At 43.7% G+C, this 22,258-nt stretch overlaps 1 protein-coding gene across 1 annotated transcript in view; it reads right to left on the bottom strand.

The window, feature by feature from the left end:
- Positions 1–400: 400 nt before the first annotated feature.
- The window catches only part of LOC139334807 (XK-related protein 7-like), a 67,028-nt gene continuing 45,170 nt past the window's right edge, over positions 401–22,258 (bottom strand). The window contains exons 2-4 of the mRNA XM_070967992.1: positions 12,261–12,460; positions 6,786–7,005; positions 401–5,756 (exon numbers count right to left, since the gene is read on the bottom strand). Coding sequence (XP_070824093.1) covers positions 4,949–5,756; positions 6,786–7,005; positions 12,261–12,460 — 1,228 coding nt within the window. The 3' untranslated portion in view covers positions 401–4,948. The remainder of the gene's footprint in view (positions 5,757–6,785; positions 7,006–12,260; positions 12,461–22,258) is intronic.

Raw genomic sequence — 22,258 nt, 5'->3', positions numbered from 1 at the left:
GCAGAGTCAAAGTCCTGCACGTTGAACACCTGACCACCTCCCTCCCTCAATTAAACACAGCTGGGAAAACATATGTGGCACATTATTGACATTCTGTATATGACAAGAGTTTGTAGGAGAGAGGTTTGACCACTCAGTGGTTCAGGAAGTTTTCATGTTTGCGTGTAAGTAAAAGCTGTGTAAAAGCCCACAATAAGCTCAAATTTTACATTACTGAGTTTGTGTGTAAAAATGCAGTCAGTAAAGTAACTACAGCTGTCAAATATCCATGTAATGAAGCAAAAAGTACAATATTTCTTAAAGCTACATAGATTGGAAGTACAAGTACCTTCTGCACATGAGTACAACATGTGAGTACAAAGTACCTTTGCTGGGTAGAAGAAAACACAGGCGCAGCAGCTTATTTTCGACGGCTGTTCAGCCATGTTTACTACAGTATTGTTGCCATCTACAGTTATCAGCACAGCTTGTTGAGTTCTTTTTTAACAGCGTCATAGATATTTTCACCACTGGTTTATTTTTCTGCTCGTTCACTCAGAGGATGTTTAAGCAGCATTATCAAAAAAACTTAGAGCACATCCTTACATACGTACTGTACATACGATACATACATACAAACCAAAGCACACATACTCATACACACACGTCCTAGTATAGCGCCACGCTGGTATATACAGATATATAGAATGAGTAAAAAAAAATCTATTTTCACTTTTTACATCTTAATATAAGAGTCATACCAAAGACATGGCCACCGAGTGAGTAAACAATAGATAAATAGATATAAAACAAATACAAAAATAAACATAAATACTTGCATCAATTAATAAAAGATGATATGAGTTTTTAAACTCACCGTTTACTTTTTAACATGATTTGTTCAAGTCGATATATATTCAGCGCACCACTTTTTACTGTTATTTTACCTCAACGACAAAGGACTGGTTCATTACCCGATCAGAGAAAGCGAAGCCTCGCCCTCGGCCCGCGATTGGGTGGTCGATGCGTTATCTGTACATTAGCCTATCGTGTTTGACGTGACATAATCGTTTTTCAGCACCATTAACATCGCAGTGACTGTCACCACTGTACCAACATCCACACGCTCAGGTAGGACACAACACTGTCAGGATAAGAAAGCCACGTTTTTCTTTTTTTGCCAATATTAATTTGAAAATTCTCTTCCTGATTGATGATTTTTCTGTTTATAACCACCGGAGTTAAAATGACACGATAGCTTCCCTGCAGAGGAGACACACGTATGTCCAAAGTGAGCTTATATGGATATTTTTGCCCTTGGTGTCTTCATTAGAAATACGACCACAAACCTTGTGAGGTCAGAGTAATTATACACGAGCTTTTAACAGTACATGCGTGTACGTGATGGCCACCCCGTGTATCCGGTGATCCTCCAGAGATTGTTCATCAGAGAATAACGCAACCCATTTGCAAGATGTAATCGGACACGTGACAGTATGGGAAGTAAAGCATGACTATTCTGCGCTTAATCCAGCCTCGTTCTGACAGTCTACTTTTTAACCCCGGCAGACACAAAGTATCGCAACTGCTTATCTACGTCTTAAAGAGCAAGTACACACTAAAAACTGCTCTTTGTGTTATGCTTTTCTCGTCGTCCTAAAGTGCACAAGGCCGGAAATGCGTCTCCTGGAGTCCCTTCAGCTCCTCAGAGTATACACATGCATCATCAGCGTAAAGATGATTATCTGGATACTGCGACAACAAACACGTTTCTGTCGGCCGCGGGCGGCAGCGGGAGGGAAACGTTTGAATTCTGAAGACTTAACGACTCAAAAACAGTAAACAGCACAGCGCTCCAGTCGACGGGAAATGTTTTCCTCCTGTTGTCCATGAGGGTGGAGACGGTGAGCATGATCAACGGCTTCCTCTGGATGAAACACTGGCTGTTAAGTCGACACATATTCTCAGTTTTTACACTATAAACATTTTGATGGTGATTTTTGATGTGGATGGAACGGTCTGCGTCAGCTTTAAAAGAACTGGAAGGGAAGTGCTGAAAGATGGCGCTTATCCTGCTTTGCAAACAAATAGAGCAATTTATATGAGTTTTACTGTGCCATAGCCTTTAGTTTTTTGTGCTCGTGTAAGTCAACCATGAACTGGTGACCCCCTGAACATCGGCCTTTTCTAAATGCTTGCTGGGATGAAAGCTGCTAAGGTTAAAGAAGCAGTTTTAAGGGTGTCCTGGTAGCTGAGCTAGGCTAGCTAAGGCTGAGTCCTTTCAGCCGCAGACTGGGTTTGGTTCGATTCGGCCCACTCCATTTGCTGCATGCATCCCTCCTTTCCTGTCTCTCCTCAGCTGTTACTGTCCAATAAAGGCCAAAAAAAAAAAAAAAAAATCTAAAACAACAAAAAACAAACAGTTTAAGTATATCACGATCTTGGAGCCTTCATCACTGCACAGTATCTCAAATACATCTTCAAACGTGGCGATGAACATGCGTTTCGGGATGAGTCAGGATCACATGGGAATGTAATGTTTTTCTTAGAGTGCATCGCTAAAAACGCTAACACCTGCTGCCTTTATCTAAAACAATCACAACACTGGTCTAAATGTTCCTGGGATTGACTTTAAGAAGTCCTACTTCATAACGAATCAGATCACCTTAAATGCACAGACTAACCCTAAAGGCTTTGAAAGAAAAAAGGTGTCTTTGAAACGGACTTCAAAGACAGACTGCTGAAGAGAAATCTGTTGTGTAATATGAGAGAGGACAGAAGTTAGCTTTGATGCTAGTGTGTTTTTCATTTTTTTACTGTTCTTCTTTCAGGTACTGTTGCTGATCACGCCGGACTGTCTCAGCATTTATGCTAATTGATAGTAGCACTCATTCACACCTGGGAGCTGCTGCGTTTAAACTTCGACCTCTGAAGCTGCTCACTGATCAGCTCCGCTGAATTTGTTCCTGTTGTGGCTCCTCGTTTCGGGGCATCACAACAGTTTAAAGGAGCAAAGTGGATTTCTCACCAGCTCTGACCCTTTCATTTTTTCTACTGATGATGCCACTTATCTGTCCAAAGCTGAATCGGCACATATCTACTCGGAATCAAAGGCCTGTACATGGTTTCATTTTGTAAACAACGCCGCCTTTCAAAGAGTCCAAACCCTCCAACACCCGCCAACATCCTGTATGTAACACGAAACTGAAGCTATTGCTAAATAGCCAGTCTGCAAAAACATCATGGTCCTTTGCATCTTTGAGCATTTGTTACCAACTTGCTTTTGCTTTGCATGTATTGTTACATGTACGAACCACTTACTGGATGTTTTCTCGTGTTTTCAAACTCATTCTGGGACGCTTTGAGGTCTGCTGACATGATTAAAAGACATTTCCCATCAGCGAGCACCAAACACTGGAAAATGTTTTCATAGGATGATGAGGTTGCTCATGATGCCCTTCATACCCCTGCGTGGTATGCATTCCAAGAAAAGTGGACAACATTTAGACTCTTACGAGTAACTGAGGCTTCTTCACTCAAAAGTCATTCATCACCTAACTACAGCTTATTATAATAGCTTATATCTGACTTCTTGTATTTGATCGACTGTACATCACAGGCCTGTTTGTGGTGAGTTACAGCATGCCGCATGGTGGTAGCCATCGCAGAAGTCGTCCACCTTACATCCTTACATCCAGTCCTGATTGGTTTTTCCTTTCTCAGGTTGGCGGTGACAGTGCAGCTGGGATGTAAACAGCGGGACTTTTGTTATGGCTGCTTTTGTATCACACGTGGATGGGTGACTGCCATCACTTGTATCTCAGGCCTACGTTTCATAAACCATCTGGACTTCAACTGTGAGACTTGAGAGCCTACATTTCATGGGTTCTTGTGTTCTCATGAGACTGGAGCCCAAAATATGAGACTGCTTTCTCCTTAGACACGAGGGACAGAATGCTTAAAGGACAGTTACCAAAGTTTGTGAGGGACATGCGACCTTTTGGGGGTATGGCGATGTCAAATCATCTCTCTTTCCCAGCTAAAACAAAACCAGTTACTGTGGGTATACTCTGCAAAGTCACTTACAATATGAACCATACTCAGTTAGTTAATGAATTAGTGATTTGGAGGCAAAGGGAAATATAGACATTTTGGTTAAAACTGGACTAAATGTAGCTGAAAAGTGAGACAACTAAAATTATTGTTAAATTCACTTTTTTTTTTCATCCTGTAGTTTTATCCTGGCTCACTTACACATATGCTTTAAACAACATATCTAAGATTTCTAAACAGAGCGAGACATCACTTTTCAACCAAATTTAAGCTAATTTTAATCTAGATGTGCAGGTGTCTTTTGACCTGCAAATCACTAAAGCAATAGTTATTAGATGGTGAGTCCTTATCTTTTTTCAGCATCTAATTTGCTACCAAACCAAAATGATTGCATGTCCTGTGCAGACTCTGGCAACCAGTCTGTTAACGTTTCCGTGTAAGTCTCTGTTGCGTCTCCGGGGTCCGAGGCTCAAGCTCATGCAGCAGACTGTTTCTCAATTATCTCAAACTCTGCAACTTCATTGCTCTCAAATCCTTTTACTTCTTGTTCTAACCGTGCAGGATGAAACTAAATCTGAAACACTCCTTGGTCCCAGGATGAGAGATTAAATTTCTCATCTCAAAGCTTTTAGAAAAGATGAAGATTATCCCAGTTCAGTGGTACTCCATTTGCTTCCCATGGCTCATTCATGCTACTTACTCCCGGACAGCGGCCTAAGGGGAGAGCCTTGGTCCTAGATTGCGCTTTACATTTTACAATCAAGTTTTGACAACCTTGATTTCTTAAAGGAGGTGTCTGACACTCCGTGTCTCCTTTCCATGCTTCTCCTGGCGTAGGTAGTCCTGGGATGAGAACTGATCTCAGGCTGAGCCTTGGTCCCAGACTGCACTTTTAAGTTTAAGAGCCCCTGTTGGCTTAGACAGTCGTCTCATATTCTAATACCTCTTTGCTGCCCATCATGCTACTCCTGTACTGTATCCTGGGGCTGACGGCCGATGTGGTCTCCAGAAGCAGAATGGTCTTGCGGAGACGCCGATCGATAAAGTGTGCATCCCAGGCCGGGTATCGCTTCCTTGGGAGGTCAATCCGGATCACGGGGCCCTCTTGTGCACGGGACGAGGAGGAGGTCCTGTGAAGGAGTGCAGGAGAGGAAGAAGGGGAGGGACGCACCTGGAAGACAGGCAGGCAACTGTCCCTGTCCCTGTCTCTGTCTCGCTCCCCAGGAACTGGCTCTCCCGTGTCTTTAGTCCTGGGGAGAGTCCTTGGAGGGCTGGTAATGACCATGTCTGTTTGGGACCCTTGGGATGGGGTGAGACAAGCATCAATCACTCCTGCCACCCCTCCTGCACCCACCACGCCCTCGTCCACACACCCTCCCCACTGCGAGCCGAGAACGGGCCCGTCAGGGTGCAGCCAGCAGTAGTACACCAGCATGAAGAAGGTTCCCAGGGCAAAGCTGCAGGCTACCAGGCAGACCACCACCAGGGCGTAGGAATCGGAGGTGTGCGGGCCACGGTAGGTGTACCAGGCGGCGGTCAGCGCCACATTCTCAGCCAGCGTCACAGAGTAGTAGACAGTCATACGGAAGCGGCTGGGGCCCTCCTTGACATTGAACCAGCAGAAGATGTAGATGATGCCCACCACCATGTTGTAGATGATTTCCTCCCACTTGGACATGCAGAAGTCGGTCTCACCTTGGATGATCCAGAAGGTCATGACACACCTGAAAGACAGTAATAAATACTGTTTGTAAGAGTACAACACCTGAATTCTGTGATGACCAGTAACAACGTGGAATAAGGTGGACGACTTTAAAAGGACTTGACAATAATGACTGATGACTGACTGATTTCTTTGTAGTAACACCGACATGCATTTTATTATTTCTGCACCATTACTACCGCCATCATTACTACAGCTAAAACTTCTAGTACTGTAAATACAACATACAGTAAAACACCTCTGGACAATGACGCCACCACAATGACAAAGGTAAGAAAAGACACCTCCACAATTACAGTGAGATTACCATGAAACGATATTATGAGTAATGTCATTCAATGCATGTCTGGTGCTTTGAATCAATAATCTGGATATAAAAGGATACATTCATAACACTTTGCACAAGACATTGATATTGAGTCTCTGCTCAGAGAAGACAACACTCTTTCAGCAGCATTTTCATAAATCTATAAATAATCACAATGAATGGGGAGGAAATGTATAAATTAGCTACTACTAAGTGTTCCTCCTCGAGGGAAAGAACCTGCAAAATGCAGAGAGAGCTGTTTTGTTTTAACCCCAGTGTTGAGATTTAATGCAGTTAATGAGTGAGAATGAGCTGATTAAAAGGCTCATGGTTACAGAGGGTATATTTACAATGCTCATTTACCATTTACTACAGAAAGCCATTTACTGAGATACATTGCTGTTTATAGTATAATGCAGGAAAATACATTGTGTAACTTTCTTAAGGCTGTAATTTCAGAGACAACTGAATAATTTATCATCTGTTTCTGTGGGGAAACCTGCTGTTCAGCTACAAGATGACTGATTTGTTTTAATGTTAATGCAGCCAGGCGACGGTTGGATGATAAATCTACACTTGAACTACACATTCAAAGAATATTCTGATTACTAGAGCTGAAAGGACCTGGAGCTTTATCCTGATAACTATTGAAAAGCACATCCTAACTTTCTACACTGTCATTCTCTCTTTGAACCCGGACTCTTCAGGTCACATGTGGCGCACCAGTGGCTGACGATGAATATGCCGAAGTAGAGCTGGAAGACGGAGGCGAAGAGGGCAAAGGCCACGGTCCTCGCCCCGATGGTGAAGAAGTGCCACAGCATCTGGGTGATCACGGCCTTGTAGGACATGGGCAGCTTGTCGTCGCGGGAGTCCCGCAGAACCTTCTGGTAGGAGGCAATCATCCAGGCCAGAGAGACCAGGGAGGCAGAGGCCGAGAGACCTGGAGAGACAGATGGAGAGAGAGAGAGAAAATGAGTGGCTGGGAGGGAACTGACACAAACAGAAAGAGAATAATGAAGGCAGAAGGGAAGAAATGAAAGAAAGAAACTGAGATAACTGGCATAAGTCAGCTCAAGCTCATTTTATTTATACAGCACCAAAGTTATCTCATAACACTTTTCATATAGAGGAGGTCTCGACCGCACTCTTTAATTTACAGAGACCCGACGACTGCCCTGTGAGCAAGCACTTGGCGACGGCAGTGATGAAAAGCTTCCTTTTAACAGACAGAAGCCTTGAACAGAACCAGGCTCTGGGTGGGCGGCCATCTGCCTCGACCGGTTGGATTTAGAGAGAGAGGGAGATAAAGAAAGAGAGATGATGATGGTGATGATATTAATAGAAATGTGACTAATAAGAAAAATATTACAGGATAGTATATGTATATAATAATAATAAAAACAATAAGAATAATATGTTGATATATAATATATTCATATGTGACAGTATGTATATAATAACAATCTGCTGTTATAATAATAAAAACTGTAGAAATATCACTGATAATAATAACAGTAATAGTGAGCATCAAGCAGGACCATGACAGTCGGTGCAACCATGATCCAGCATCCATGTGCAGCCTCAAACCAGGAACCTGCAAGACGAAAGAACACAAGGACTCTGGGGATGAAGCCAAGTTAGTGTTAAAGGGATATGAACGAGCACCGATGGAGAAGGAGAGGAGGACAGAGGGGCTCGGTGCATCATGGGATGTCCCCCATCAGTCTAAGCCTAGAGCAGCATAACTAGGGGCTGGTCCAAATCAAGCCTGAGCCAGCCCGAACTGCAAGCTTTATCAAGAAGGAAAGCTTTAAGCCTAGTCTTAAACGTCGGGAAGGAGGTCTGGACCCCAGCCTCAAGTGGAAGGTGGTTCCACAGCAGAGGAGCTTCACAGCTGAGGGCTTCAGGAAGCACAAGTAAGCCTGCATTAGATCTAACAAGAGCTAACTTGTTTGAGACATGTGTGCATATAAACTTACTTTTTGAGAAGAGGCTTAATCACCGATACTTTAAAGACTCTGTTACATAGCCTGTTGATAAAGGCAGGTCAAGCATATCCAGTAAAGAAGTGCCAATTAAAAGTAAAGCTTCTTCACGCGGGGATGGGGTCTAAGAGACAGGCTGATGCTTTAGATGAAGAAATCCATGAAATCAGCTGGTGAAGGCTGATGGGAGGAAAGCACTCTAAATATATACCAGGTTTAACAGCTGTTTCTAAGGTTCCTGTGTTTGAAGACAAATTGGTACCAGCTGAAGGCAGGAGGTGATGAATTTTTTCTCTAATAATTAGAATTTTATCATTAAAGAAGCTTGTGAAGTCATTTCTACTGAGTGCTATAGGAATACATGGTTCAGTGGAGCTATGGCTCTCTGTCAGCCCGGCTGCAGAGCTGAAAACAAACCTTCTTATTTTCCTCTATTAACGATGAGTAATAGCATGCCGGGCATTGCACAGGGCCTTCCTATATGTTTTAATATCATGTACGATTTCATATCTCTATCAAAACAGAGTTCCTCCATGCTTGTGGAACACTTTCCTTTCACGGTGTTTTAATTTGCAGGTTTGGGGAAGTGAACTTCCTTTGTTTCATCATCTTCTTTTTCAGAGGGGCAATAGAGTCGAGTGTCATACGCAGTGAACCTGCAGCACCAGATGAGCCACCTGAAGTTAGCATAGGAGTCCTCTGTCAAACTGAGACGTGGCATTCAATTAAATGTAAATGGAATCACCTCCATAAATTTAGCTGCAGCACTATGAGACAGACTTGGTGTAGGAAGTTTTGCCTAATGGCAGGAAGTCTGCTAATTGAAACTGAAACATTATTAAATGATTGTCTGATAAAAGAGGATTCTGTGAAGAGACTATTAAATGTTCAATTTTGTTGGCATATGTCAGAACAAGGTCGAGGGTGTGTTTAAAACAGTGAGCGGAGGTTCATGTACACTCTGACAGAAGTCTAATAATGAGATAAATGCAGCACTAAGGCTGTCATTATCGACATTACAATCATTACTTTATCTGCTTTAAGGACTAAACTTGATAAAAACTCAGAGAATTCAGATAAGAATTCAGAACCTGGACCAGGACAGCGGTACTCTATAAGAAAAGCACCTGACCCGAGGTCGACTCACGAGCTCTTCATGGACCATGACAACTGACCGAACCGATAGAACTGAACTGACATGTGTGTGTATGCTCTCATACTTGTATCTGTGCGAGGACGTAAGGTTTTTAGGCCTTGACAGAGAGAAGAGGAGTAGGTTGACCTTGACTTATGATTTCCTTTTTGTCCTTCTGTTATGTTTCAGTGCAGCTAATAGATGCCGTAACGTCTCAGAATCCTTTAATGACTAATGAATGGAAGCTGAAATGCTAATTCAGCATGTTGAAGTGACCTACCAGTGTTAAATGCCGAGCATGACCGCTAGTTATTGAACATCACCAGCAAAACAAACCATGTCCTCTTCCAAGTTTTTTTTTCTCGTAGCTCATTCAAATAGACCAGAACCAGTTTTGACTGAAGTCAAACGACCATTAGCTCGCACTGTGAGGCCCGCCACGAGCTGCCCTGAGCGCAGTTTAACACATTAAACATTTGTGTGTGCTAATCATGCAGTCTTGTCTCAAATTAGCCATGAGTCACGCTGAGAAGGCATTAAAATTTGAGCAGAGAAAGAGCTGCGCCGACTTTTTAAGAGCTTAACATGACTTACAATGACGGCAGGAAGGGACTTTGGTGCATTACAGGAAATAACTTTTTCTTACTGGCAGCTGCAAATAGTTTGTAGCAGTCTCCCAAATGGAAATCAGTGGCTATGGTTAATTTCAAAAAAGCAAGTGATTCCAGTGGTCCTCCTGGGGGCAACCAGTGACCCTTCAGATGCTGACCTGCGCTCTATCCTAATACTGATTTAAGTGCAGCATTTGACATGATGGACCACTGCACTCCTATTGACAGCTGTGTCAGGCTGTCGACATCCTCGAAGCCCCAGACGTTAGCCCCTTAAGCAAAATAGTTACACTGCCACACTTTGCCAAAAGTATAATTTCCCCTCCAAAATCTTGCCTCCATTATGAGCATGTGGGCGAACAGCGATGGATTATCCTGGAGGAAAAGTTTGAGCAGCTTCTCTGAATGTTTTCATACCTACAACATCGTTTAAAGTCAGACCAGTGATATCAGAAGCTTCCTGGAAACCACAGCAGCAAGACGAGGAACGGACCCAAAACAAGGGGGATTATGGGTAGAAAGAGACAGATGCAGTTTGCTGTGTTTGGCAAGCCCAGCAAATCCCAGCATTTGGAGGAACTGGAACCAGCAAATGTTTGGGATTTGTACTTAACAGATGACTTGAGCGATTAATTGGCAGCACTGATAGTTGCTTGGTTTGATTGATTGGCTGACGGACTGATCAATGCGATGTGGGCTGTGTGGGAGAGTCTGTATTGTATAAGTGCCCAGATATAAAAACATGAATGCCTATGAACAGACGGTCGCTTGCCAGAACTGACAGACATGTGTGTGTATGCTCTCATACTTGTATCTGTGTGAGGACGTAAGGTTTTTAGGCCTTGACAGAGAGAAGAGGAGTAAGGACGTTTTATCTGGACGTTTTATCTGGTCTTCTGTTTGAGATTCACAACATGGTTGAAGGGTTAACGTTAGCATTATGTTTAGGTTAAGGCATTGCTAGGCCACGCCGAGCCGAGCCGATATGGTCTCCCTTCATAGAGTCTGATGGTGGACTGGCTGAAATGGTGCATGAATGTAACGTGATATCATATTTTATATTTCTGCAACAACATGCCCACAGCAGCAGAGTGTGGCCCTCCAACAGGTTAAAACTACATATAACTGCGTATGGAAGAGTACAATCTGATCTGAAAGATTACAATAGACACCTCATAGGCACTGCAGAGCAACATGTGGCCGTTTTCACATTTCACATTAAAATAAATCAATCAAATTAATGTGTATCCATGATCTTGCAGTTAAAACGATAGTCAGTGGTTGATTCAGTGGCAGTTAATATTCCCTCCACCTGCAAACCCTGCATAACCAACAAAGCAGCCCACTTTAAATCTCCTCAGAAAACATGGCTCGCAGGCACCTAAATCTGTTTACACAGTCACACGGTGGGGACTCGGCCTCCTTCTGGGAGAAAAAATGCAAGTCCCCAAAATGTAGATGATTCAATTTTAGTGTGAAGACTTGAAGACTAAGATTAGGAGGTCAAAGTTCAGGTCAGGAGGTCAAAGTTAGGGTCAGGCAAGTAGTGGTTATTGTTACAGTGAGTCTCCAGGAAGTGAATGTAATTTCAATGCAATGTCCTCTCAAGTGATGGAAATACAATTGTGGTCTGTGTGTGTGTGTGTGTGTGTGTGTGTGTGTGTGTGTGTGTGTGTGTGTGTGTGTGTGTGAGAGAGAGAGAGAGTGTGTGAAAGAGAGAGAGAGAGAGAGAGAGTGTGTGAAAGAGAGAGAGAGAGAGAGAGAGAGTGTGTTTTGTTTTATTCATCAAAGGCCAATCTGCTTCTTGTAAGAGGTGCATGAATAAAGCATAGAGTCTCCTACTGATATCTGCCCTACACACACACACACACACACACACACACACACACACACACACACACACACACACACACACACACACACACACACACACACACACACACACACACACACAATGACTGTCTGATAATGTTTATTAAGCCTGGGTGACTCTGAGGAAATAACATCGCTGCTCAGTCGTTCATTAAACCTTCTCGCTCTCTGTGTAGAAACCTTTGTAACAATCAGAATTTACGATGATAAAATCTCATAAAACAAAGTCCAATAAAAGAGACAAACAGCAGTTTTCTTTACGGATAATTCAGTCAATTTACTACTTTGGTCTTATTTTTTCTAATTTTCATTATTTATAACAACGCTGTCCTCAGAAAAGTTTACTGTTTAGTTGTGCAAACATGGCGACATCACTGAAGAGAAATCCCACAGCTTCACCTTTGACCTTCTGTGTCTGCTGCAGTTGTGTTCACACAGTTATCCAGGCCAGATGAGTAGTATTAGTATTAGTGATACTGTGTTATGAATTTCAACAATTACGCTGATGAGACCAGTTTTACTAAATCAATCAAAGGCCACGTGACCATCAAAGCGGCGTGTCACGCTCTGCACAGTGAAGCATCTCGCTCACCCTGCAGAGGGAGGACGGTGTTTCCGTGGATCATGATGCTCAGCTGGAGGACCAGCTGCGGGGCGGACTTCAGGAAGGCCTCCAGGAGGCGGAGCATGGTGATGTCAGCGCTCTCAAACATCAGCCGCCAGTGGAAGTGGCGGCGAGGCCCGTTGCTGTGCCAACGGCTCTGGGCGCCCAGGTAGAGGGCGTGGATGTACCTGAGGGCGAGAAACAGAGATGGGTTTAGAGGCGTGATGCTTAATCGTCTGCGTTTTCAGATGATCTTTTTCCAGGATATTTCCTGCACATTGTTCTTTGCTGCAAACAGTGTTTTTGTTTAACTTTCTGTTGCTGAGCATTGTTTTGATCGATCAGATCAAATTCAGGAACAAAATGTACAAATATTACATTATATGCACACATAAAGGCTGACAATCTGCAACAGGTGGCAACCATGTTCGGAAAACAAGTTGATTACAGGTGCAAACAACGAGGGTGACAGTTAATAAACGCTCAGACGTACTTCTTTGGCACCATCCAAATATAATGGAGGTGAACAGAATTTGTTTTGCACAGTAAGAATCTCAGATAAGCAGATAAATCAAACTGAAGCTGTCTGTCGTTTGGTTGAAGTGGCCCTTTAAAAGAACGACAAAGTCTAGAGCTGAACTGTAAAGAAAGACGTTTTTCATGTGAGAATGCAACAATTTTCCTGCAAAATATATCATTTTCTAGGATGTTAAAGAATGTATTTTTCTCTTTGGGCTCCTCATTTCCCAGAAACGTCGCATGTTAACACTTCCATAAAAAAAATAGTGTATTTTATTGCACATATTCAACAGTAAAACAAGCAGCAGCGCAGCAGGAGGCTTTTTGTTCACACTGAGGTGTTTGGATACGATGATGGCGGCGCAGGTGTACCAACAATGTTAAAAATGCTCAGTTTTACTTGTGTATTTTAAAGCAGCATTTTCATTTCAGGAATTCATCTGGCGTAAACACAAACAGGTACAAAAGTACAAAAACATAAGTGACATCTTCCAGGAGAAAACGCTGCTCTCCTGGGAGGAAAAGACTCCACAGACACCACGTTGAGTGTTCCTCCAGGGAAACGCCGTCACCCTGTCACTGTTCACCTCCGATGTGCTTTTATTTTGTTGTGATGTGCTTTTATTTTGCTGTTTTTTTTGTATGTGTCAGTGATGGTGTTGGTCGCCAGGCTGCAGCGGGTCAACTGCTACACGATGGAGAGTTTTTATGACAAATATTGATGTGAGGCGAGGAGGGGCAGGGCTGCTCTTTCACCTGCCGGTGCAGCGTGAGCTCTGCATTCAGACGACAGCGCTGTCAGAGAGCAACGAGCCCGGAGCTGGTCTGAAAACACAAGGTACGTTTCTGGAAAACAGCAGAGTCACATGGCAGGAGTTGTGTTACGCTGACGGTGAACAAGCGAACCGTCGCGTGAAGCAGATTTGTGATCAGTCGTTCCTCATGTTAGAAACGTTTCCACAAAGTAAGAGCAACATGCAGCATCATGAGTGAAAAAACCTTTACTATGTTCATGCATTCAGGTGGCTGGTCTGGTTAAATGGAAGTATATCTGCTTCCTTTGACTAGTGGTTCCCAACCTGGGTGTTTGGACCCCACAAGGAGTCCCCGAGGGGCCACAGGTTTCCTGCAAAAACACCACACTGGTGCTTGTAACTCAGTTCTTAAAACAAATAAAAAACAATCAGTGCAGTGAGAATATTTCTACTTTATTTCAGTGTAAATCAGGTTGCTTCAGGTGTTTTCCAGTTATCTGTATCATGTCCTTGAAACAAGCTCATTTCTCTGGAAAACGATGGAGCTGTTTAACAACAATGATTCAAGAGACCTGCAAGAAAACCACAGAATTTTTTCCATCTTTTTTCATATATATATTTCATATATATATATATTTTATTATTATTTTTTTTCTTGTCAAGTGCTGAAGTCAGGATTGTCAAAAATCCTTCAAATGAAACAATCTGAGAAGGAGAATGGCTCGTAACCACGGAGGTAATCTGTGATGAGTAGGCGTCGCCTCATTTCAGGGGGTCACACCTCAGACGGATGACTTAAAAATGTGGCTGAAATGCATCTGGTGTTAGCGTGTCTGGGAGGACAGATGCATCATGGGAGGAGAGGAAGGCAGACGGCTGCAGTCGTACGGCGGGACAGACAGGTTGTGAGGAGAAATGAAGCTTGCTAGAGGAAAAGTGAGATGACACTCACTTCCTGCGCTTCTGCATCCCCAAGCAGATTTTAAATAGAGGAATAAAAATAACCCACAACTCACACACACACGCACACACACACACACGCACACACACGCACACACATACACACACACACACGTCAGCATATATGACGATGTTCAAGCCTGCAAAATACACATGTGCATATAGTTGATGCACACACTCCACACACAACAATCCTGCACATTCTCTCCCTCTCTCTCTCTCTCTCTCTCACACACACACACACACACACACACACACACACACACACACACACACACACACACACACACACACACAGTGACAGACAGGCAGGAAGGCCAACGAGGCAGCCTGGAAATCTGTAGCTCTGCAAATAATTTGCTGTCCAAGCACTGCCGGCGCTCCTCCATTCAATCCCTACGTCTCTCTGTCTCTCTGTCTCTCTCTGTGTGTCTCCACCTCTCTGCTCGTCCCTCTCTGTTTTTTGTCTTTCACTCTTTTACATCTAATCTCTACATGTATACGTCCTTTCTCACAGTCTCTCCGCTTTCTGCGGTTGTTCTTTATTTTATTTTTTTTAAGGAAATGTTGGGTCAGTGTTTCCACCACATTGAAATAACGCTTTAAGGGATGACGGACAGACGTTCACGTTAACTTTAAGATAAATTTTACTCCCGTAATTTCACATGTGGCGCCATCATCTGGTCAAAGTTTGCTTTTGTTTAAGACCAAATACCTGCAGAACTAATGACATTCCCATCAGCCTCAGCTGTACCTTCTGTGCTAACATGCTAACAGGTGAAAGTAAGGTGGTGAGAACGTCCTCGTCTTAGCATTCACCGTGAGCATCGCAGTGTGCTAATGTTAGCATTTAGCTCAAAGCTTCACTTTGTACAGCCTCACAGAGCTGCTAGCATGGCTGACGCCTGGCTCCTGTTTCTTTGCCTCATCCTCATCCTCATCCTCATCCTCATCCTCATCCTCATCCTCATCCTCATCCTCATCCTCACCTCTTTTCTGTTTCTGGTCTTCCTGAAACTCTGGACCCTGGTTGACCTTTCTCCTTTTTAACAATCACATCTGTGTGTTACCCTTCACCCTTCTTTCTGTATCCTCGTTTCTTTCAGTTCTCACTATTTATCTGTTTTCTCTCACTTTTCATCTTTCTTACTTGTCCCGTATCTCTTTCATCCTCGACCTCTCTCTCAGTGTCTTTTCTCTCCATTTATCTTCATCGCTCTTTTTTGTCTCTTTTTCTGCCTCCCTCGCTTCGCTTGTTATCTCTCATTTTTGTTTCTCTCTCAATCCAATTTCATGCGGCTATTGTCTCTCTCTCTCTCATTTCTTTCTTTCTCTGTCTCTCTCCATCCAATTTATTTTGTTCTTCCCTCAGGCCTTCTCTCTGCCTCGAGCTTCCAATCTATCAAATCTATATGAATCCTCTCCTCCTCCTCCTCCTCCTACCTCCATCACTCCTCCCCTGTATTCTTTCTGCTCCTCTTCATCCTCTTCCCTCTCTCCTCCCACTGGTCCTCCTCTCCCTTCCTCTCCTCTCGGCCAAAAACTCGACTATCTACAAGGCCACACTTGGACCGCTGAGACCCTGAGCGTTTGTGAAAAGAGCTTGTGTGTGTGTGTGCGTGCATGCGTGCATGTGTGTGTGTGTGTGTGTGTAGTCTTAGAGAATTGCTGCCAAGTGTGATGGTGAGCCAACAATGAACCCAAGGAGAGAGACTCGCACACGGAGAAATTAAACTGTTACACACACTTCGTTTAAGCCTCCTTTAAATGAATATTACAGGTCAGCGGAGGAGACGCAGCGACCGGCAGCAAAGAGGAGGCCGAGGTTTTAATTTAAGAGTCACCAGAAGCAGCAGCAGCGCGTTTAACACGAGTGCAGGCCAATTAAGACGCCGCTGCGATTATCGTGGCCCCAAAATGAAACAGGGCTATTTCAGAGAAGCAGGGGAGGAACGTGACCGAGTTCAGTTACTCAAGTACTTCAGAGCAAATGCAGCTTCACACAGAGGGAGCGCTGTTCACTCCACTACAATTACCTGACAGCTTCAGTTACCTCACATGACGCGCAGCTGGTTTGTTTATTCGATTAATTGATTCACAGATAATTAATTTATCTGGAAAGGAAATCTGACTGCTCCACAGTACAAGGACATTTCAGACATCGTCCCAAACAGTCGTCTGTAGGCCAACCTTTCACATATAAATATAACCAAAGATGAAGTCGTCCTCCAGCTGTAAGTGTTCAAAAGTTACTCTGCTGTTGTGACTGCTCACAGACTGAGATCAGAATGATGTTTCTGTTTTTACACTTGTGATCATTATTCTAATAATTATCATCACTGCTATGGCATCAATTCACAGGCTGCAAATTTCACATCATTACGGCTCATTGGCTTGAAATAGATCATCAGACGCACATTCAGGACACAGCGAGAGGCAATAAACAAAGGTCAGCAAACAGATTTTAGAGTCAGCAGTAATGAATGGTTTGTTTACCTGAAGGAACAAATGAGACTAATAATAACGATGATGGGAATGGAAGTGGATGTTTTAACGTTAAATCACTCAATCATTTCCGAGTGATTGATTTTATATCTCCTGCTCTCAAGACTAATGACATCTCTGTGTGTTTTCTGATGTCATAACTCAACGTGTCATCCGCAGTGACATCACTGATGTGAAGTCAGACCATTATTGTAAATCCTCCATCAACGAGCGAGAGCGGGGGAGGGGGGAGAGAGGGCAAAACAAGTGTTTATTAATAACTCGACCCTGCAGTTGATCAAAGGCTCGACTGGAGTCCTGACCCGCCCCCTCGTCAGTCTCCACAGCGATAAATTGGTACCAGCATCAGGCCTTTAACGAGCCGCTGATCTATTAGCTTGACTCACACTGCAATATATCCTGCAAGTCTTTCAGTCTATAACAGAGAGAGGGAGAGAGAGAGAGAGAGAGACAGATAGAGAGGGAGGGAGAGAGAGAGCTCTTTAACCTTCATCACTCGTCTAAAGAGACTCTCAATCTGCCCATTATCACGCCAGCAATCAGTGGCATTTATTCCCTCTGTGTGTGTGTACATACGTACATGTACACACTCCGTGATCAAATGTCTCTTACGAAACACGCAGCGCCCGTCCTCACTTCTGATTGGCTGAGGCACATTGGGAGCTGTTCCGCAGTGTGCGTTTGGCCACGTTCCCCGCCGTTTGACTTCCTTCCTTCAGAGCGTGGCCTCACACCGGCGGCTCGCTCTGGTTTGCATCGTGCTACGTTCAGGCTCCTGCACCTGAAGTTACGCCGAAGTTTTGTGAGATTACTGTTTAAATATTACATGCACACAAATTACATTCTGTGCGGTACGAGGTGAAAACATTATAAAACGTTAGGATGAGGGTCGAGGGCTGAAGGGAAGGCAGAATGTAGGAAGGAGGGATGAAGGGTAGGTGGGTTGAGAATAGAGGGATGAAGGGAGGGAGGTGGGAGGGACTACCTGTACGCAATACAGGTAGACCCTCACACAACCTCAGTTCAAATAACTCAAACTATCCCTTTAACCCCCTACATTAAATGATCTCTGCTAATGTCCCAAATCATAGATCTTAAGTGGCCAATCAGGATGCAGCTCGGAGGTGGGGGGCTGAGAATTCAGGGGTGCATGCTGGGCGGTTTCTGCCAGTCAAAGCGATCATTGACGAGTGGTGGAAAGGAGCAGTTGGACCATGATGATGCACTATACTTCTGTCAGATGACAAGAAGGCCGAGCATTTAGCAGATGTCTTTTTCAGAAGCGCTAAATATAAGAAACAAAAAAGAGCAGTGGAGTCGCTAAATTTCCAACTTCACAAGCATCCAGTGCCAAAGACACAAAACAGGATACAAAACAGCAGAAGAGAAAGACTGATCCAAAGCCTGCCATGAGGTGAGCGCACGTCAGGTAAGTTCAGGCCTCTTCGTACAGTTTGAACCTGAGGATAAAAATGTGTCTTATTAACAATAAAATTACTTATTAAAGGATGTATTTTAAGTATTTCAAATACACAAATACAAGCTCTTAAAGCATTGTGTGACACGGTAAGTCTTATTTTTTACACCCAGCAAAATACAAATTAGAAAATACTCATAAGTAATTACATGTATGACCACGTTTAATTGAAATCCTGCCCATCTCTGCCTGTACTGTGTATACTGGTAAGTGTAAAGCGTGTAACGTAGTGTTGGGACGCACTCTTGTAGGGAGTACTCGTGCACGCTGAACAGCAGAGCTGATGATCTCCACGTATGCATGAAGTGTAAATGAAGAGCAAATCTGAGCTAGAGAAACAGTTTATGTTCATTTAAGTTGCACTTTGTGTCCCCTGTGCGTCTCCTGCGCTCTGAACACACCAACAGAGGTTGACAACAACAGAGGTTAATTTACGACGTGTTAATTAGTGTTTCTTGAACTTGCTCGCAGCATCACGTTGTTGTCGTTGTCGTTTATTTATTTTTACTGATGAACTGTCAGACAGCGCTGTGTGTAAACGGGGAATGTTTTAAAATGCAGTGGTGATACGGAGCGGCGCAGGCATACGTTACCGTGTCAGCATCGTGGCAGAGCACGAGCAGTTTCCCCCCAGCAGAGATGAAAAGCACCCCGCAGTGGGTGGATGGAGGTTAGAACAGTCAACCTCCTGCTAGTCTGTGAATAATGCAGCTGTCAAAAAGCTCAAAATTAAACACATTGAATACACACAGGACAGCCCTGGGCTCTGCAGCGCGCGCGCACACACACACACACACACACACACACTGGCAGATATCTCTGTACACTGCATACACACAGCAGAAAGCACACATTGTTTACATGCAGGCAGACACACACACGGCCAACTATAATCCGACACAGGCACATTTACACGTGGAGTAAACACACGCATACAGCATTAAAAAATGTGTTTTAATTAATTTCATATTCAAACTTTATTTTCCAAAATTAGGATCAGGATTTTATGCATCTCTAATTTTAATGTTCATTAATTTAATGGCCTTATCAACTGCTGCTCGTTACACTGTAGGAATATTAGAATATCTGTGTAATTTGAGTCCTACGGGGGAAAGATCAGCACTCACTTGACATAATTTAACGCATCAACGTTAGTTTACGGGTCTGCTACTGTGAACAAAAATTTTTTTAATGCGTTGAGCCTTTTTGTGTCTCAGAGATGTAGCTGTGTGACATAAGTGATGTAACTTGAGGCAACTCGAGGCTACATTAGCTCCTGCTAGCATACCACACCCGAATCTCTGACAGGGCTGTCGGCAGGTGATTTTGATTTTGTCATAGTGGGTAAGGAAGTAAGGTGACATCCCTGATTCTGCCGCATCATTTTTATTTGTTTGGAAAAATGCTTTTTGGAGTACTCAGCAATCCTGTAATTACCACTAGTGGCCACAGAGGTCACTGTTGTGCAACAGATGGCTACAGATGCAACATGAGGTCAGAAAGTGCTGCTGATGTGGACCTGAGGAACCTGAGGAAGAGCAGACAAAAAACATCACCTCCTCACAGGGTCTGACAGGTCCTGGAGGGTCTCAGCTACATTTTGCATCAATATCAAGAGTTCAGACTGATGTGGAGCCAGAGAGGACTACATAAACTGATAAATATCCAGATCAGAGGGTCCTCTGGTCTTTCAGGGATTTAGATCTGCACATAGATCTGTATACAGAGTCTGTGGAATGAGTGAGGCCGAGCCACTAACACCGAGTGAGTGTTTGTATGGAAGCCCACACAGAGCAGAAATAATGTCTCCTCTCTGTCTGCGTCGAGCTCAGCTGTCAACACCGACCTACTTAGACCGCCACACTGAGAAACCCAGCACCGAGAGAGGAGGATGGGAGATTACGGGAGAGCGTAAGGGAAGGAGGGAAAGAAAATGAGAGGAAAAGGAAGAGAATGCCGAGGGAAAGAAAAACAGAGACAGGAGGAGAATAAGAATCAAGCCGGGAAAGAAAAGGAAGAGGAAGATGATGTGTGAGTACGACGGGAGGAGAGAAAGAGGAAAGAGACGAAAGACGGAAAAATGGAGACGGAGAAGATGAGGAAGAGTGAAAGAGACAGCGAGGAAGGACATGATGTTTGTGTGTATTTGAATGTGTGTGTATTGTGCACGCGTGTGTGTATGTGTGTGTGCGCGCACGACAGAGGTGAACGACCATTGATCGTTGCTGCCAAAGCTGCCGAGCCGCTGATCAGATAAGATCACGGCAAGCGCCGGAGTGTTTAATTGGGAATTTTGTGTGTGTGTGTGTGTGTGCGTGCGTGTGCGTGTGCGTGTGCGTGTGTGAAGCGGATGATGTTATCACTTAACTCAAGGGCTCAAGTTTGATCTTTTATCTCTCTCTCTCTCTTTCACACATCCGTCATTCAGAAGCTGCAAAACTCCGAGGCATCGCTCTGCTGGGTAACGACCTCAAGGAGAAAACGAGGAGGAGACGGGAGCAGAGAGGAGGAGACAGACACATAAAGGTGACGGGTAGAGTAATCACAGGAGGTTAACGGGGAGGAAAGAAACAAGAGTGTGGGAAGAGGGAAATAACTAGGATTACCGCTAAACCAGTCAAGCTGCAGTTTACTTGCATGTGTGTGCAGACTGATATAAAATACATGTAGTGAAGTACTTATTAAGCATACTGAGTGTATTTTTCTCACTGTTTCGACATGTGTGATTCCCGTGAATACTGTCCTGTTAGAAACACGCCGTCTTCACTTAGAGACTGTTTTTCCAGAGGACTGATAGAGAGCTTCATCACATGGAGCAACGACAGTCACCTGAAGATCAAAATCAGCTCGACCAATCACAAAGCTTCAAATATGGACGCCGCTGCAGAGAAGCTACAAATAGTAGCGTGGTGTGGTAGTGTGGACGCTTCACACACAAGTTCAAGCCGACAGCACAGAAGATCTGAAGATTAGAGTCACAAATTCAGAATCTGAGCAGAGGTGAAATATGGTCTCAGTCTGTCCTTCAGGTCCTGAGGTTTGGTGCTGAATAATGGACAGAAAAGAGTTCCTGATGTGAGTGGAGCTGACCTTTGACCTTTTGGATATAAAATGTCATCACTTCAGCGTTTTAATCCTGAATCCTTTGTGCGATATCTTCTTAAAAACAGCACATGAAGCAGTGAGTTGTGGTGAAAAATGTGTTTTGTGAGGTGACCTTTGACCTCTGACTATCAAAATCAAATCAGTTCATCCTTGAGTCAAAATGAGCGTCTGAGCCAAATTTGAAGAAATTCCCTCAAAGAGTTCTTGAGATATCACAGCCAGCGTGGAGGCGTGAAAAGGAGAAGAGAAGAGGAGGAGAGAGGAGGTGAAATGAGAGAAGAGGAAGGGGGGGGGGAGGAGATACCGAGAAAGAATCATTAAAAAGGACAAAAAGAGAGAAAAGTTAAGGGAAAGAAAAGAAAAGATAAAAAGAAAAGGAGGTAGTGAAAGGTAGGAAGAAAGGAGAGGAAAGAAGGACGGAAATAAAAAGGGACAAAACGAAAAAGAATAGGAAAAGAAAGAAATGGGAAAGGAATGTTGAAAGTTTAAAGAAAAGGAAACAAAAAGGAAGAAATGATTCCTGGAATGAAAGGCAAAACTGAAGAGTTAAGAAAGGAAAAGCCTGGAAAGAGAGAGCAAGAAAGAAAAGATGAGGTCAGAAAGAAGGATGAAGAGGCAAAGTGAGGAGGTTAGGGCAAGAAAAAAGATAAAGAAAGAGGTGAGGA

Source organism: Chaetodon trifascialis, chromosome 8, assembly GCF_039877785.1.
Source record: "Chaetodon trifascialis isolate fChaTrf1 chromosome 8, fChaTrf1.hap1, whole genome shotgun sequence".
NCBI classification, from domain to species: domain Eukaryota; kingdom Metazoa; phylum Chordata; class Actinopteri; order Chaetodontiformes; family Chaetodontidae; genus Chaetodon; species Chaetodon trifascialis.
Note: the sequence above shows the minus strand (reverse complement) of the source record. Positions and strands in the feature narration are given on the sequence as shown.